At 48.5% G+C, this 19,487-nt stretch overlaps 1 protein-coding gene across 1 annotated transcript in view; it reads right to left on the bottom strand.

Moving 5' to 3' along the window:
- Positions 1–19,487, bottom strand: part of GRIK4 (glutamate ionotropic receptor kainate type subunit 4) — a 311,988-nt gene that overhangs the window by 4,506 nt on the left and 287,995 nt on the right. The window contains 3 exon segments of the mRNA XM_045038428.1: positions 251–369; positions 15,140–15,268; positions 19,179–19,404. Coding sequence (XP_044894363.1) covers positions 251–369; positions 15,140–15,268; positions 19,179–19,404 — 474 coding nt within the window.

Genomic DNA, 19,487 nt, shown 5'->3' with positions numbered 1-19,487 from the left:
AACATTCATCCCATATGTATTTGCCGGGCCGGTTCGGAAAGAAAGCTCAGAGGTTAAGTGCGCTTTCTGTGGCTGCATCGTTAGTAAGTGATAAAGCATGAACCCAGATCTCCTGCCCTCAGGATTGAGATTCTTTCCCCTGCACTGTCTTGTGGGCACTCCACCCTTTTATGGGGTCTCAAAAAATGATTTTTGTACATGCCCGAGCCCGTCCGCCAACACTACAGGTCGTACCCCTTTGAAGGTTTACCTCAGTAGCTTCCGAGTGTCGGAGAGTCCATAAAAACTCCAACATAGCCATAAAAATGGCCACGATTAAGCCACAAATAAGAACCACAAAGATTCCACCAATATTCTCCATTCCCAGTCCTGTAAGAAAGTGAGAACAAACGAAAGGTGACGTAAGAGGGCTGGAAGACATTATTGTTCTACCAAAGATGCTGAAGGTCATTTACAGAGCCGGAACTTGAGTCGTGTAGATACTTTACACACATATTCCTTGATAGAGTTCTTTTGAAACAAACAAACACACAAACAAAGGAGCGGCATTGATGGAGTAAAAGAGGGGAAAAGGGATGTGGTTGCAAAAAGAGGAGACTAGAGAGAAGTCTTCAAAAAACCATCTGGGGGCGGGAGGGGAAGGTCATTTTAAGAAAAGGGTCATTGAGGGGCACCTAGGTGGTTCAGTCGGTTAAGCGACTGACTTCAGCTCAGGTCATGATCTCATGGTTCGTGAGTTTGAGCCCTGCATCTGGCTGGCAGTGTAGAGCCCTCTTCGGATCCTCTGTCTGCTCCTCGCTCTCTGACCCTCCCCGGCACCTGCTCTCTCTCTCTTAAAAATAAATAAACATGAGGGGTGTGCCCTGGGCAGCTCAAGACTTCAGCTCAGGTCGTGATCTCACGGTCTTTGAGTTCGAGCCCTGCATCAGGCTCTGTGCTGACAGCTCTGAGCCTGGAGCCTGCTTCAGATTCTCGGTCTCCCTCTCTCTCTCTCTGCCCCTCCTCCACCCACACGCTGTCTCTCTGTCTCTCAAAAATAAACATTTAAAAAAAATTTAAAAAAATTAAAAAGGTTTTTTTTTATGAAAAGAAAACAAAACGGATTAGTGAAAATTTGATTTAGCCTACAGAGACATGATAGCAAAATACCTATAAAGTCTAGACGTTTCATAAAAAATTTAGTGAATCTCTAACACTGGGTTTATTGGATATAAAGCAGTTGTTTTAACTGCACTGTGGGTAGAAAAAATTCCGTTTACATTATCTGCGTCAACATGTTACTTAGTTAGACAGTAAAACGTTTTATCCCTCCAGACCAGTGTTTGTCAAACTGGGCTACCCAACAGGACCACCTGGGAAGCTTGTTCATTTTTCTTTTTTCTTTTTTTTTTTTTTAAATGTTTATTTATTTTTGAGACAGAGAGAGACAGAGCATGAACGGGGGAGGGTCAGAGAGAGAGGGAGACACAGAATCCAAAGCAGGCTTCAGGCTCTGAGCTGTCAGCACAGAGCCTGACATGGGGCTCGAACCCGCGGACCGTGAGATCATGACCTGAGCCGAAGTCCGACGCTTAACCGACTGAGCCGCCCAGGAGCCCCTGGGAAGCTTGTTCAAAATACAGATTTCTAGTCCTTACACCAGACCTATGGAATCCATGTCTCTGAAGATGGGGCCTAGGAATCTGCATTTTAAATGTTTTAAATGTTTTTACTCATTTTTGAGAGAGAGAGAGAGCGCGCGCGAGCGAGCATGAGTGGGGGAGGGGCAGAGCGAAAGGGAGCTGCAGAATCCAAAGCAGGTTCCAGGCTCTGAGCTGTTAGCATAGAGCCCAACGTGGGGCTTGAACCCACAAACCGCAAGATCATGACCTGAGCGGAAGCCAGACACTCAACCGACTGAGCCACCCAGGAGCCCCGGAATCTGCATTTTAAAACACATTTCACCAGTGACTCTTTTCCAGCCAGGCCTAAAATGAGTGTGCAGATTGGTATTTTCAGAAGCAATGTACATGACTAAGTTCCTTGAAGTCAGGCAGTTCCCAGTTGCCTCCTCGCTGCCTAGCATGATACACAGCACGCACTCAGTAAGTATCTGTAGGTTGTTTCATTTCCACAGTGTCAAACACTGCGTTTAGCTACGTAACTGGATGCTTTGCTTAGTCTCAGAGAAACCCAAACCTTAGGGGCAGTGTCATAAGCACATGAGACCCCGATTCCCCAGGGGCCACATTCATAAATCAAAAAGCATCTTTTATCCAGGAAAATGCCAGGAGGGTAGCTTACACCCTGGGCTGGTCTAGACTGCTTGCATGTTTGAGTGTTTGTTTAATCGGTAAGGGGATAGGGAGCTATGTCAGTGTCAGGGAAAGCCAGCCTCATGCAACACTAAGAAATGAGCCTAGTTCAGGAGCAGAAATGCGACACTACTTTCTGCACCTTGGAAAGCTGGAAAAATAGCCCCACCTAGTCATTTCAAGACTCCCTGGCTTTCCTCTCACGAAGCCTCAAGTGTTGCTTTTTTTGTTTTGTTTTTACAACAGCCCGGCTGGGTGCAGCGCCCGCCCACAATGATAATTTCCTACCACGGCTTACACCACGAATGCATCGCAAGGACTCTATACTTTGGTCTGCAGGTCTACGCAGTTGACTTTTGGAAACCAGTGCAGATATGAATCCTCTATTTCGAATAATCAAAAGCAGCGGGGTAGTTAAAAAATCAATTATAAGGGAAGGCAGAGAGGGTTTGGAGTAGATTTCTACTTTCCAGGAGGAAGATGCTTGGGGTTCCTTTGAACACCAGCCCCAGGTTACTGGGACCATTTGGGCAGAAAGTTTTTGACCATGGGAACATGAGGATCCAGGTGAATGGGGCAGACACAGGGGGACACTTGAGAAAGAGGGCACAGAGGGGCCTGGCTGGGGCGTTCTGGCACATGCTCCAGCAGCAGGTTAAAGGGTGGTGAGAGCCGGGTGTTCAGATGTGCATCTGAGCCTCATGGATGAACCAGAGCCTCCAGCTGGCCCCTGTGGAGAAGGCCGGATGAGGGCCTTGGTGAAGGGGAAGGTGACCACAGTGATCCCAAGGGTATCCACCTGTTCAGGTAAACGGAGTCCCCAAGCGACCATTGAGGTACTAGAAGACTCTCTGATCACTTTGCGATAGTTCTGCCTGATACAGGAAAAATCCCCAAAGAAAAATAAGAAGCCTTTCTTCCCCTTCCAACTCTGTCTAGTGAACACCCATTCTCTCTCCTTCCTTCCCTGGCCAAGCTTTCTGAAACAGTTGTCTGTATCAGAACTGTTTTCCTTAAATTTTTTTTTTTCAACGTTTATTTATTTTTGGGACAGAGAGAGACAGAGCATGAACGGGCGAGGGGCAGAGAGAGAGGGAGACACAGAATCGGAAACAGGCTCCAGGCTCCGAGCCATCAGCCCGGAGCCCGACGCGGGGCTCGAACTCACGGACCGCGAGATCGTGACCTGGCTGAAGTCGGACGCTCAACCGACTGCGCCACCCAGGCGCCCCTATCAGAACTGTTTTAAGACATTTTCAAGCCCTTAAAACCGCGTACCTTTGGAGGCCCCGTCTCACATAAAAGCGAGAAGAAGAAAATGCACCCACATCTCCTGTTCAATGCGTTTTAAAAATTTTGCTCGTGACGTGGCTGAGTAGCAGGCAACAGTTAATTTATAATGGGCTGTGATTTCTCAGCAATCATCGCGCATACCAGGGAATGTTTGCAAAACGAGAAAAAAAAATCTAAGCAAAAAAATTGTTTCTAAATGTAATGAAGTTTTTATGAATATTAAATTTAAAAATTAATGAAGTCGAAACAATGTTACATTTTGGGGATATTTAATTAAACATGTCTTAATTTAATTTTGCCGTTTCTTTTTGCGTGTTAGAGCTAAAACATTTTTCAGACCTCAAACATAATTTTGGATTCTTGAAAAGCTTTTAGGCCCTGGGTATCTGAAGAAGAAAGTGGTTCTGTTCTGAATTCACTTTTTGTTTTTCCTGTTCACTCTTCACCCCATGTGATTTTGTCTCGCATCACCAAAACCACCCCCACCAAGGTCACCAACGAACAGTGTGTTTCGAACCTACTGGAAGTTTTCCAGTCCTGATCTTAAGTGACCTCTTGGGGCACTTGGGATTGCCAAGCACTCTCCCTTCTTGGCTTTTTATAAAGACATCGCTCTCTTGCAACCTCCTCGGTGCCTCCGCTTGCTCTGAGGCACATTCTCTCATTTTCCTGAATTTGGTCTCTTGTCTCTCCTTCCTGCACTGGCTCGTACCAAGTCCTGGTGATTTTACCTCCTACATGCTTTTCAACTTCTTACCCTGCTAGTACTTCCCTAGTTCAGGCTCCCACTGTTTCTTGCTGGGACTGTTGCATGAGGCCTCCAAAATGATTCCCTGCTTGTAGTCATATAACTCAACTCTGCCCTCCACTAAGTTTGCCTGACTGATCTTTCCAAGATGCTAAAATCCAACCGCAATAACATCTCTAGTAACTGTTCCCAGTTCCCAGCGCACAGCATTCTGTTCCCAGCACCCTACCTTCTGTACCTTTACTCCCATTGGCACCTCTCCCTGGAGCCTACCCCCCCAGCCCCCAGACACGCACCAGGCCAACCTTAACCTTTCCTTCAAGACTTAGCTCATCTTACCTGGCTCTGTTAGTTATACCGCTTTGGTGTTTCATTGACAATGCACCGTGAATCATTCTAACGTTGCGTAAAATAATACCCTCGTTTAACCTGATAAATCTGGATTTCCCGCTAGACTGTGAGTTCCATAAGGGGACGATCCAGGTCTGGATCAACTCTGTAACTCCACCATCATGGGGCCTGGCCCATAATAAGAGCCCAATAAATGTCTGCAGAAAGAATGAACAGAAAGCAAGAGGATAAAGACATCTCATATGTGGAAGCCTGCGTTATCAAAAGCTTTGGATCCATACTGTGAAATGCATTCATTCCTAATTCATTTTAGTTTGAAATAATAGTAAAGTGCGACAGCCCTTGTCGCGTGCTCGCAGACTGATCACAGAGGCAGAAGGACCAGACTGCACAGAGTGGCTGGCCAAGGTGGGACTGAACACTGACGGTGAACCTACCACGTGGACCGATGGTACCGGGTCCCAGGCAGGTGCAAGGGAACTGGGGAGGGTTATAAACAGACAGGTGATCTGTGCTGGGAGAAGTCTGATCAGGTTAGGGAAAGCCTCTCGGAGGAGCTGAGGTTTTAACAGAATGCGGGTAGAAAGCATGAGTCCCCAACACACCCCACGGTCCTTCTTTCTCAGCTTCTCGTGTTTCAGGGCCAGCGTGTCAATCATGGCTGTTGGCTCAAGAGTGCCGATTCCTGGCTGAGCGGCCTCCCCACCCAGGAGCGAGGCTTGTATACCACCGGTGCCTTTAGGAACTTACTGGAAAGTGGAAGCAAGAATAGATTGTTGGCAGAGCCTGAGTTGAGAAACAGATGGAGCGGGAGCAGGCAGCGAGCTCTAGGAGAACACAGTGGTTCCATTTAATACTGTCATCAGTCATTCTGCTAAAGTCAAATGCCTTCCGCAGCACACAGCCTCTACGCTGGCATGGGCACCCTCCAGTCTGACCACAGGCCCTCATTGTGCTCATAGCCGCCTCGGCCCTTGCGAGGGGACGCCCTGCTAATCACCCCTCCTCCCTTCCCTTCTTCAGACGGCCCACACAGACACCACCTAGACAGATGGCTTTCAGACAGAGCCTCTCTTGACACGTAAGTCTCGGAGCCTCAGCTATGCCCCAGCCACGAGACTGCATTAACTGACATAGAATCGAACTCCCCCTGCAAAGTCTTGGTTGATTCAATCCTAACGCCGGTGTCGCTCATAGCTTGTCCACAAATACAAATTACAGTTGGCAAATGCCAACAAACAGCATTCCGTGTCTCTAGAACTAACAGAGGGAAATGGCAACCCAGAAGGGAGTACCGGTGATAGACTGGAATCTCCACCCAACTGCTCTGCCATCAGTTCTGACCTGGAAATAATCACCTTTTGGATTCAGGGGCACATGCGTCTCAGGCCTTAACACCCTTTAATACCTCCAGATGGCACCGGGGAAATTTGCAGACTGAGACGCAGGGAAGTTCCTTTTGAACAAGGAAGGGGCAGGGCTAGCCTGGGAGGCAAGAAGGCAGAGGCCACAAGAGCCACAGAGGTAGGTACAAAGAGAGACTAGCATTAGCATCCCAGCAAGGGAGAGTATACTCTTGAACAACAGTCAGCATATCTTTCTTGAGAAACCTCCCTGACCTGAGCCCCACGCTGTGTGCTGAAGTGCTGTGCAAAGTTCCACACTGAAAACGCTTGACGAGAACATGAATTCCTTGACCAATATGACTTTCCAGCACTTTCTATTTCGGAATCACCTTCACCTACATCCAAGCAAATAGCTTCCATGGTCTCATCTCCACGGACTTATTGATTGTAAATAGCAACTTCACGAGTCCATGTGGGAGCTGACCTGTATGACCTTCTCAGAAAACATGGAACAATTCGTCAGGTTTGCACGACTGAGGACTGTGAGACAGTAGGCATGCCACTTACTCTTACTGTGACATTCATTGACTAGAACTGGCTGAGTCTGGAGACAGTGATGGAAGGAGAGAAGGCGAATGGACACGAGATAGAAGAGGGATGGCAGAGGCATCTGATAAATTTTGCAATTTATCAAAACATAAGCCTGGGGGAGGCACTTTACAATTTATCAAAATATGAGCGCGAGCGCCTCGGTTTTAAAAAACATGTGCTATCTCATTCAATTATCATTAAAAACGCTGTGAAGAAGGCTCACTGTCGGCATTTTCCAGTTAAAGAAACAGGAATTCAAGGAACTTAAGTGAAGTTGCCCACGTTTTCAGGGCAGAGGTGTGAAATCTACATAAATCTGACTACCCAGATAATGTTCTTTATAAAAATAGGGCCGACCTTCATGACTGTTTACTCTGAGCAAGGTTACCAGGCTAAACATTCTAATTTCATCCTAACAGTTGCCCTGTGAAATTGGCACTGTGTTTACGTCCATTTTTCCGACAAGGCAAGTAAGGTTCTGGAGTCAGCTTACTTGTCCGTGGTCCTGTGGCCAGTAGGAAGTGTCAGATCCAAACTGAAGCCAGAGCCAGAGCCCTTACCCCCAGCCCACACGGCCTCTCCCTGGAACCAGGGTTCCTGATGCTACAGGGAGAGGGATACAGAACTCACCCTGACACTTTGATGACTGAATTCATTCCTGGGACCCCTCCCCCAACCTAGAGTGACCAGAAAGAGGGTCCTATTAGTTCCGCTTATAAAATTCCCTTCTCTCCTTGACAACGTTCCATCGAATGTTTGAATCGATGCTTTATCGACTTAACCTTGGCTCAGTATCCAAAGTTGGGCTGCAGCCTTCAGAGTGGCTGACCTCCTCGGATGCAGACGCACCAGACCACCGTCTACCTCTGTTCCCGATCGTGCTTTCTGGCACCCCCCGGGAGTTTCTCGGTCTCTCAGCAATCAATCTGATTGGATGAGGGAGAGGCTTCCTCTGCAAGCATCTCTCTGAGACACTATCTAAACTCCCATATTCAGATTTCCCGTCTTGGCTCTCTCCAGAGAAACCAGAGAACTGGGATAATCAGGCTGGGCCCCCCGAGAAGAGACAGAGAGGATAACAGCCCCAGGATCCATCCCCCACCCACCCCTTACCCCCCTCTTGCTAAGATGTCTCACACTTTCATTCCCGCTGTGCCAGACAGCAAACTTCCTGCTCTCTAAGGATTTTGTGAGTCAATACCACTGGCCTCTTTTCCATCCTTGAAAGGGGACCCTGATTTTCACAGCCTGGTGGTGTATTTATGTTCCTTTGAAGCCCGATTGTGAGCCTGTGTTTTTCAAGATAAAGGTATTTAATTTCCTTGGAATTTACCGACTACCTTTTCGTCTGACAATTGTTCTGCAAAGCCTTCAGTAACCCGATCCCCTTGAATTGGGGTGCCGGCATTCTGTGAGTGGCTAACGAGATTTCTTTTTATAGGGGCGGAGTGAGAGAATAAACAAGTGTTGCTGAAAAGAAAAGGCGGAAGAAAATGCAAGAGCTTGGAATGAAGCCTGCTGCTTTTTGTAAATTCCCATGTAGCCTTCCACACGCGCCACCATTTCATTTTTCAGCTGTAGATGAAGGCAGATGGTCACTGAGCCATAGGCAGGGAAGGAAATTGGGGAGATGAAGCGAAGGGGTAATGTTGTGGTTGCCACCAGAGCCAAGGGAGGCCTGGCAAAAAGACTCAGGAGCAGTGGCTCCATCCCAATGTTAGGGTTCTTCTCCGAAATTTGGCAGCGACGTTTGAACTGTAATATTGGATTAGAAGCAGGGTAGCACCAGATCCTTTTCTTTGAAATTGCTCGCCTACCTGAGACGTTAGCCTATGGTTGGGCAACATCATCTCACACAAAGCCTGTTCTGTAACAAAGTGCTGACCAAAGCGAAAACTGGAACGACTGAACGGGCACGGGCGGGTGGTCGGTGTATCGACTGCTGACCGGGGTGATCTCGGGGTGACGGGGAGCTGCTGTCCAGCCTCACAGGAGAGGAATCACCCTGTATATCGCTAGCCTGGGAAAAGATCCAAATTCAAACTTCCAAGCACGCGGTACATTAAAACGTGTACGCACCATCGTAAAATCGAAACATTGTCAAACCATCGTAAGTCAGGGACCGTCTGTACTTGAAAGCAAAGTGCCCACAGCCACTGTCAGCTTCAGAAGTCTCTGCAAAAAGGACCTTCTTCACAGTTCACTTCATTGCCGTCCCTGTCTGCGTGCTCCACGTTCTCCCCCTTCCCTTAGGCACACGTGAGAGCCCACTGACTCACATCACGAAAAGAAAGATCACCTACGAGCTACTCTGGAAAGCAAATTAAAGCGACTGCCCTTCGTTCAGTCTGAGACACAAGGGGGAAAAAAAAATGTTCCTGTGGCTCCACTCCTGGCAACCACTTAAAGACTTAAAGGAAGAGATCCTTCGGGTTACACCGGTCCTGTTCTTCTGCCGCAGGAGGGGCTCCCTTGAGCAGTAGCTTATATTCCATAAGTCTGATGGCTAATTTGCCAGAGAGAGGCCAAGCAATGCAATGGTGCCTTCCGTTCCAGGCTGGTGCTTCTTGCTTGGCTTGGAGGAGGTCACACGGACTTTCGCTTGGCTTAGGAAGCCTTGTCGCCTCACTGAGTAACGTTTGTCTGGGCTTCAGCCATGGCAGAAATGGGGCCGCTGCATTAAACGGGCACTAGCTGCCGTGGCTGGGAAGGGAGCCGAAGCCCCAGCTCTTAGGATGATTTGCACAGCGTCTCCCAGACAGCACCCTTTGGACAAGACTGCGTATTAATACAGCTCACATCCTTTTCTTCCAAAGGACGGCGGCACAGAAGCAAGTTAACCCCGGCCAGTTGATAGAACCCTAGCATCTTCTGGGGCATTTGGGACCCGGGCAGGAGGACTTGTGCTATTTATTTTTCCTTTTCATCTGTTCCATTCTCTTCTCTGTGCCAGAGAACATTTGGTCCCCAAGTGCAGCTGGGAGCCTCCTGTCACTATGTCCTACCTTCCCTGGGAGCCCGATCTCCCTGTCTGCCTCCCTTCTCCAACCCTCCTGAACTCTGCTGTCAGATCGGTCCTCCTCAACCTCTGCGGACTGGGGAAGGATTTCCAAAGCCAGTCCCTCGGCAAAAATTCTAACGTAAGTTTTCTCTAAGTTACCGAATGTCTACCTCAAGCCCCCATTTCCACCTGATTGCCACAAATGTAGATTTCACAGTCATTCCAGGTTTAAATTTAGCTAAAGGCAGTATTGTCTCTGTTCCCGCTTCACCCCAGATATATTTCAGGTCTGAGGATAAGAAGGAGGTGATGTGCCATGGGGGTGGGTTTAGGTATCTGGTCTTAACGCAGGATCCCACTTAGATTTCTAGTATCTTTGGAGCCTAGGAAAATGCAAGCCTGCCACAGGACCCTCCCTGCCCTAGGTCCCCATGTCCCATCCCTCATGTCCCTTCCTCACCGTGGCATGACACATATTTCTGGGGCTTTCCAAACTCCAGAAGTAAGCAAAAGTCTCTTTACCTCTTAGAATCCCCAACTAATTCCATCTACTACTGTCTTGTGTCCCAGCAGGGCACAAGGCTCCTTCTCAGGGACCCTCCCGATTCTAAAATATCCTTTTCCTGCTCAGAAGCTCGCCGTCCCGGCCAGGGTGTTTTCTGTCTGGTCTGCAGACTGGGTGGCCTGGGTTTTCTATTATTTTTCCACTCTCTAACTTCATGCCAAGCTTCCTTTAGTTATTAGCCTTCTGTATTGCAAAACATTCTTCTGGCAAATCAAAAACCTTGACTTCCAAGAACAGTGTCTCTGCCGAGTTGCAAGAACTGTTGGAACTTAAAGTCAGTAAGTTGATTCTTTCTTCCTCCTGAGGCAATGACTGTCCCCTGAGACCACGTATGCCACCGAGAGCTCAGAATTCCACCCCACAGCACCTGCTTTCCTCATGCCACATCTTACCCCAGCACCTCTGAGATCCGTAACTAACACTCTCAAACCCAGTCCAGTGTGCTATCGGCGTGCCAAGGCATAAGCAATGCTCAGGATGTTTATGGGGCATCGCCCTGGAACACTAATTTCACTCAGAGTTGAGGTACAAAAGGCATTTTTACATTAAATAAACGTGCCCATGCTTTGCTGTAAGTTGCAGAATTCCTATATGTTTTTAGGATAAAACACAGGACTTAGGATATTCCAAGCATGGTGAGCCGTTTTAGACTATGGCCCCAGCCCCCCGGAGTGTTATGTTCAGTCTCTGCTGCTACCAATTCCTTCCATGGAAAATCCTGGGACATGCTGGTTTGCAGTCCAAATGCCTTTATCTAGTTTTCAATGCTCTCTTAACTCCAACCCCATCTTACTTATCGAAATCAACTTCTGAGTGTGGTGACTGTGCTCTACAACATTCCGAAAGCAGTGACTCCTGATAGATGCTGCAAGGTTCAGGCCAAATGTCCCTAAAGCCTTCCCTAACCATTGTTCAGAATTAATCACTTCCTCCCCTGGGCTTCATAAACACTTTTTTTTTTTTTATAGTTCTCATAAAGCATTCCTACAGTGCAACCATTAGAGTGATCATCTGTGCCTCTCTCTAGGTTTCAAACCTCTTGAGGACAGGGCCATGTCTTACTCCTTTTCATAATCTCAGAGCCTAGCACAGTGCCTGATGTGCCATGGTTTACGATGTGTGTTGGATGCAGTGGGGGCCATGTGAACACTTTCTATGCCGACACCTGGGGTGTCAAGGTTCCTGTTTGGGAGTCAACAGACATAGGAAGTGGTACCAGTCTGGAGGTCCATGAGATGACTGCCCACCCATTCATTCATTCACTCATGTTCACTCATTCACTCATATTCATTTATTCATATTCATTCATATTCATTCATTCATTCATTCATTGTTCATCCTTTCATCAAATACTGATGTCAGATGATCATGCTGGTCACTGAGATACAAAAATAAATAAGACACAGTCCCTGCCTTTGAGTTTTTCATACTCCATGGGGGACAAATGTCAATGGAGACAAAATAGATGTCACAAGTGTTGATTTTAGAAGAGCTATCTAGCCTCGAGGAGCACAGTCATACTTGTGGCTGTGGACACTGTTCAGACCTCTCACTGTGCCTTAATTGCTCCCTTAGGCCTAGATTTTGGGATAAAATTAGTTCTCACTTCCTTTGTGATAGTCGGTTTTGTGGAGGGTTTAACACGATTTGTGTCATTCACTCTTCACAATAGCCCCGGGAAGTGGCATTATTATTATCATCCCTATTTTCTAGAGAAGGAAACTGAGGCTCAAAGATGTTTCATAGTGATTATAACAAGGCCTTTTATGGAGTGGAGTCCATTTGACCCAATGTCCATGATCCTGAACCCTTATGAAAACTGCCGGAGGGAAGAGACCTAGCCTCGTGCAGACAGTAGAACCAACAGGTAAGCAGAGAGTAAAAGTCTGATGAGCTTTTACTCATCAGAAGGAGGGTTGGGGAAAGTCCACTAGACTTTAGGTAATACCTAGAGAGGGAGAGAGATGATCCAGACTGGGGACTGTGAGTGACAACTCTAAGGCACCCAGATCCTGTGTCGTCATTCCTATTCTTGCCAATTTTGCTGCCTTCCAACTGTTCCTCTGTAGGATTCGCAGGATGCATAAATAAACACAAACAAAGAAATATGTGCACAAAAGGGAAGGACCGGTGGCTGAGTTCAGGGGTCAGGGATGAAAAGGGAAACTGGAGACATGGGGTCAGTTCAGCAGTGAGCCTCAAGGGGACATGTAGATCAAATGGGGGTCAGGTTTAAAAAGGCTGGGGAGCTGGGGAAGCCTGCAACTAACTAGTGGGAAGCAGGAGGGGAGGGAGATCTGGAGTTGGAAGAGCCAGTGCAGGCCTGGGTGGCAGGGGAGCGGGGGTGGGGGGGCATGCAGGATTCTGTGGGGGTCCCTGCACAGCTCCCTTGCTGTGCACACAGAGCCCTCGCCCACAGCACAAATTTCAGCTGCTGTGTCTCTCCTCGGGGTGCTTATTGCCTGCAATACCCCCTCCGCCCCTCCCTCCCTGTTCAGGTCCTGAGTATCTTCAACACCTACTTCATTCTATAAAATCCACAAAAGTTTCCGGAAACTTCTCTCTGTACCACCCTCATTTCTTTCTTCCTCCCTTGCTCCTGGCCACCTCCCATTGTGTTCTAGCCTTCCTCATCGAGAGTGTCTCTGCGTTACCCGTAAATTTGGTTGGCTGCTCAGAGGCAGTAAGGACTGGACCTAGGGGACAGCTCTGGGTCTGAAGGTTGCTCAGGGAAGTCATTGAGGCACCATTTCATTGGTTGCTTTACTAACGTGACCAAGGAAAACACGGCCAATGGTAGCTCTGGACAACTAGCAGCCGGTAGCTTTAATCACACATCTCACAAATACGTATTGGGTACCTACTATGTGCCAGGCTCTGTAGGGGGCGCTAGGGACACAGAAACAAACAAGACTGGGTCCACATCTAAGGTGCCGTCTACCAAGCAGAGGAGATCGAGAGCTGCAATGCAGAGTGTTGAGTTCTCTGTCCAAAGTCACAGAAGCACCCAACCCCCTGTGGGAGGTAGGGGGTGGAGGGGGACCAGGGCTTCCAGGAAGAGACATATCTGGACATTTCTCCGGTTTCACCCATCAGGCAGGGGAAGAACTCAAAATCTTTCTGCTCTGGGTCCCAGATCTACCTCTCTGTTTCTACTTCACATTACTCCAGACCAAAAGCCACGACTGTTTCCCTCCATCTGCTTGGTAAGACAGGGCCCTTCGCTACCACTCTGAAGTTCATTGTTACACAGAACAACATTGGCATAAGTTAGCTTATCAAGGATCTCCTTTTATTTTGACTATTCCAAGCCCAGACCGCTTTAGATTATTTTCAGTCCATGTGTCTTTGGATGGGGAGGGGGTGGTGCAGGAGCATTTTGCTACCCTTGTCTTCCCTAAGGACAGACCCGCTGTCCACCTCCGAGCTACTCGTGGGACTCTGGCTCTGTTCCACGTGCAGCACACAGAGCCCTCGCCCACAGCACAAATTTCGGCTGCTGCGTCTCTCCTCGGGGTGCTTATTGCCTGCGATACCCCCTCCGCCCCTCCCTCCCTGTTCGGGTCCTGAGTATCTTCAACACCTACTTCATTCTATCAAATCCACCAAAGTTTCCGGAAACTTCTCTCTGTACCACCCTCATTTCTTTCTTCCTTTTTTCCTCCTGAACAGAGTTATAGCCTCCTCCCCACTTGATCTTTGGGGAGTGGACAGCCAAGACATGTGTGGTCTCAGTGGGTTCCTGTGAGGGGAGGGGCAGAGTGTCTAAATTACAAAGGGCCTGCCCCCCTAGGTCCGTATTCCTGAGCTCTTCCCTTGCAGGAGAGAGATCCACAGACAGACACTTGGAAACACAATGTCACTCATTCACTGTCTCATCACGGGTAATCATTCACTCTGAGCAGAGATGGAAGCACATGGTATTATTCATTTTATTCCTGAGCTGCCTTCCTGGGGGACAGTGTGTAGAGGTAAATTTGTTGCATATTTTAGCAAGGCTGCAGGAGATTGCGAGGGTGACCATAGGATTTATTGCCTCAACCAGGACATTGTGAGACTTAAAGGGAGTTCTAAAGATAACTTATAGGCATTAACTGATCTATAACAGATGTAGCATGGGACTATCCTGGGCAACCCCCCTACAAAATCTCCCAGATGCTCAGGAACCCTCAAACTCCTCAACCACACATATCAGTCAGCGACTGCTTTCTATCCAGTGTGATTTAAACTTCATTCATTCATTCATTCATTCATTCATTCATTCATTCAAATATCCACCTGCCAGGCCCTGTGGACCACCCTATGAAGAAGACAGTCCTTGTCCTCACGAAATTTGCATTTGAGTAGAAGAGGTGGACAGTAAACAAAGAAATGCATAGAGAACAGAATACGAGGGAGTGATGAGGTCTGACAAGAAAACCAAAGCAGAGCTCACGTGATGGGAGGGATGTGTGGGGAGGGGAGGGAAGACCTCTCTCGGGGACCCTCTCCAGGGAGACCAGGAGGAGGCCACGGAAGGCTTGTGTTTTATTCTGAGAAGGGAAGGTTTGTGCAGGGGAATGCTGGGATTTCCTCGCATCATGAAAAGACTCACTCTGATTACTGGTGGAGACGATCCTTTCGAGTGGCAAGAATGGGAAAGGGAGACCAGCAGTCGAGGGTGGAGAGGTGAGGGGGGCACGGGCCGGGGTAGGAGCTGGCTGCACTCGGGAAGCATGGTAAAGATGGGGTCTCTGGGACTAGCGAGCCGATGGGCACTGGATGCCTCCAACCAGCCCAGACTCTGGGCCAGGACTGGCCCTCAGCCCAGCCCAGCCCAGCCCAGCCCTCCGTTCCTTGCAAGGCTTGTTGTCCGTGTGTTCCAGCAATCATCACCTGGACTTCGGACACCAGAAACAAGGGACAAGCGCTCCTCTAGAACAGGAGGGGGAAGCCGCTGAACGCACTCACCTTTGGCTCTGTGATCTTCCTCCTTGGGGCACTTGCCGCCTTCCCACCATTTACGCTTCAGAATTTCTAGGCGGTTGTTCTCCTGCAACTGGAGAATGGCCAGGTCGAACTCATCCCGGAAAACCGAACCTGTGGGGTCACAGGAGAGCCCAGAACACAGAGCGTGAGTGCCCTCTCAGGCATCACTCTTCTCCTTTCCCCAGTAGACCTCCTTACCAGTTTTCCTACCTAACATCAGGAGAAGAGAAACAGAGGTGGTGGGGGGCCCTGCAGGAGCATGGCTCTCCCCTCTGCTTGTTCTGAGGACCCTCCGTGCAGAGGAGGGAGTTCTGGCTTCATGCAGGGCACTTGGGCCTTCCTACTTTCCTTCTCTCTATGCTGACTGGCCTGTTCAGCCCATGGCCAAGAACCCAGTGTGGGTCAAGTTGAAGCTTTTCAGACAGTGGTGTGGCCCTACTCACCCACCACTTTCTACTAAGGTTACCCAGCCTGCCCACTGACACTCAGGAAGCTGGCTGCAAGGCATCCCGTCTGCCTCCTCCAGGTGGGAACTCTGTGCCATAAACTTCTCCCTTGGTCAGTTGCCTGTCTTCGACTTTATCTACATTAATTCTCAGGCACTTGCAACTCTTGCTACATTACCCCTGACAACTGTTTACCCAGAGCAGCCTCCAGTGAGAGAAGCATCACCCCAGAGTGTGACGGAAGCCACCTCTCACCTGTGTGCAGAATCCGGTCACCAGCCACCCCAAACTTCCCACCTGCCTGCTGAGTGGCCGACAACCCCCCGTCCCCATCCATCACTCTGTGCACACCGCTCCTCCCTCTGTCCTCAAACAGAAGGCTTCTGTTCAGTGCAATTCCTTTTTAATTTTTCTAATGGAATATGGTCAAGGAGCTTTGGTTCTGGAATTTGGCTTTAATCACAAAAATAGGCTTAAATGAGACCGTGGAAAGCTCAATGTCCCAGCACAAGCTGAGGCCGGAGATCATAGAGAAAAGGCTGCCAAGAGGCTGGAAACCAACTAAGCTGCTCAGTTTTCTTGCTCAAGCTCTGTGAAGGCCTGATGTGGACAGAGGCCTCGGGGCGGGGGGTGGTGGGGGAGGGCTATGATGAAGGATGGAGGCAAAAGCTCAGAACAAGTAGATTTGTGCTCTCAAACCGTCACAGGCACGGGGATGACCTGGGGATCTGACTGACCCGCCGACTCTCATTCTGTGGGTCTGGGGTGGGGCCTGAGGTTGCGCATTCCTAACAAGCTCCAAGGGGATGCCCCGCTGCTGGGCCACAGACCGCGCTTTGACAGGCAAGGAACTAGATCAGCTCCCAGATCTCTTTGGACTCTGACAGCCCATGACACCACAGATGGAACCTTCCCTACTGGAGATACAACCACGCTTGGGCAGGTAAACCCCAAGCCCGCAGCACAGAACATGTCTATGCAACTTATGTGGGCCAGCATCGAGAGCGCCCACGTATAGTAGGTACTTAACACACTCGTGCAGTGGATGGCTACTCGAACTAACAGATGGTGCTAGGTGGTGAGACTAATGAACATTCCAGGTTTACAGACGACTGTCCAGCCCAGCCAGGCATTTCTAGCATTTCCAACCCAACCTCAGTGGCACACCAGGGGCCTTGAGAAAGGATTATTCTGTTTATTCCACATTTGCCTACTTTGCTCCTAAACCACTTGACTAATTGTCCATCTCATTCCTTGTACTGTTTCTCTTCATTTCCCTCGGTCCCAACACATTGCTTATTCTCTGGTTATGCCCTTACCTCCCGCGTAAGAATGACACACATGCTTTCTTGGACTTGACCTCAACTCAGATAAGTTCTGGCTCATCAGTGGGTGGTGTGGTGCCCTTCTCAGCCTGATCTGAGAACCCGGACAAGCCCGTACCTCACTTCCCCACCTATCCCGTCTTGTCGAGCTGGTGGGACCCCTCCGGCAACATGGTCCAGTAAGCGAAGCACTGAATTTGGAGACAGGCTCAAACCCAGCTCCTCTACTGACTCTGTGACCTTGGACAAGAAACTTGCCAGCTCTGAATCTCAGTTCTCTCCTCTAGAGTGGGAAGGACCACATCTAACTCACAGGTGGGATGACGTGTGAAAATAGCATCACGTTAGGGGCGCTTGGGTGGCTCAGTCGGTTAAGCATCCGACGTCGGCTCAGGTCATGATTTCAAGGTTTGTGAGTTCAAGTCCCGCATCGGGCTCTGTGCTGGCAACTCAAGAGCCTGGAGCCTGCTTTAGATTCTGTGTCTCCCTCAGTCTCTGCCCCTGTCCTGCTCACACTCTGTCTCTGTCTCTCAAGAAGTCAATAAACATTAAAAAAAAATAATAAAAATAAAAAGAAAAAAAAGAAAATAGCATCACGTCAGACATAGAATAAATGTGTTTCCTTCCCTTTTTCCTTTGTCATTGATAAAAATTTCTAGAGTTGGTCTGCTTTAGGTCGACTCTCTAATAGGTGTGTTCCACGAAAACTTTGGAAGCATTTGACATTTCAGCTAAATTTCTTAAATTGCTGGAGTATTATCAAGGTGCTTCTTACATTTGTTTTGTGGTTTACTCCACCATCTTGAAATAAAATGTAAGCCAATACATTTCTCAAAGGGGCCCGTAATTTGCATATTAATGAACATCAATGAAATATGATGGTAAGAAGGGAGTACGTGGGTTTTCAAGGGCCCCGAGTGAGGCGTCTAGTTTATAGAATTTGTAGTATCAGAATTCACAGAGTTCGAAGATGAACCGTATCATTGCCTACGGTCACTGGTTTAGTTTCTGATCAGTGTTTAAGGAGTCATCTGCTTTTATCAAATAACACAAGGGACTATGGAAAAAATGGGGAGGGCACCAGTGTTCCTCCTGAACAGGCTAAGTATGAGACACTGTAGTAAGGCACTTGACTGGATTATTAGGCTTATCCCTCAGTTGCCCCAGTTTACAGAGTAACTGAGATTCAGAGAGCTTAAATAACCTATCTGAGGTCCCACAGGCCGGAGCCAGGTGCATTCCCTGGTCTGCCTGACTCCAAAACCATGCTTTTCACACTCCACAGGTATATAGTGAAACCTACAGAGTTCTGAGTTAGGTAAAGATCAAGAGAAGGCATATGTAAGGTAACAGCAAAGTTATGTATACTGTATATTGATCTCCCCACATTGGTCTGACGGCCTCAGTTCCTGCCTTTCCCTCTGCTGCCTTGTACAGGACAACCTTCTATAAGAAGAGTGTTGGGCGAGGACAGCCCTATACAGCATGGCTTTCAGCGGTAGGTGGGGGAAGGGTCCATGTCCCAAGCATCTGGGGAACATTTTCAGATTCCCTCTTCAATCCAAAAAGCCGGTCAACGTGTTCCCTCTCATCTTCCGGTTGAGGTACTATCAAGGCGTGAATATCCTTTAGAAAACACAGCTGGGATACCTTTCTGGAAGCCAAACATCCCTACCTTGGTATAAAACACTGGAAGGTACACAGCTAAATACAGAGTTCCACTACCTATTCTCAATTACCTACGCTGATTTGGAGTAGATGGGTCCACGAGACCCACAAATGATTTGGAAGCTACCCCATCTATCATGTCAGTCTCCTTCTGTAATAAGCCTTTCACCAGGGACACTAGCAGCAAAATTCATGGAGCTTCACCATTTCTTCCTTCTCCTTCCCACTGCTAGTAGAGAGACCCTCAAAAGGGATATGGCCAAAGGGCAGGAAGCAGGAGGAGGGAGAAGAAAAGCCCTAAAGAATCCACCGAGGGCATCAACCTGCCCTTTAGTAATTCATCAACTACTAACAAATCGATAGCTAGCCCTTCAATAACTAAAGATTGAGAACTGATCACTGATTAGTGGAAGTATGGGGGTTTGCTTATTATTTTTTTAAACCTGGAAAATGCCCACCTAAAGTCCCTGTTAAGTGGTTCTAGAACAGGGTTGTCAAATTCAATGTTGCATTCAGTGGTCCTAGCTACTCTGACCCTGCCTGGATGGAGCTACCCAAAGAGGCTGGTCCTCTCCTGCATACCGACTGGCATGCCAATCCCATAGCCCTTGGTGTCCAGCAGGCCCCCAATCTGAGTGAGGTTGCAGTTTCGCTGCCGGTAGTACTCATTCATGGTAGATTCCAGAAGGAAGGCGTAGTTGGAATTCAACACCCTGGCGATCCCCTCCTCTGTGCTCTTCACAAACACACTTGGCTGCTTAGAATACATGTAATTCCACATGCGCTGGTAGGTCTGATAGCGGGAATTCTGGGAAAAGAACACACGGAAGCAGGCTTAGGAAAAGAGGAAGGAAATCATGGGCACGTTGTCAGCGTGGAGCCTGATGTGGG

The sequence above is a fragment of the Felis catus genome, chromosome D1 (genome assembly GCF_018350175.1).
Source record: "Felis catus isolate Fca126 chromosome D1, F.catus_Fca126_mat1.0, whole genome shotgun sequence".
Taxonomy (NCBI): Eukaryota; Metazoa; Chordata; class Mammalia; order Carnivora; family Felidae; genus Felis; species Felis catus.
This window is presented reverse-complemented; position numbering and strand designations above follow the sequence as displayed.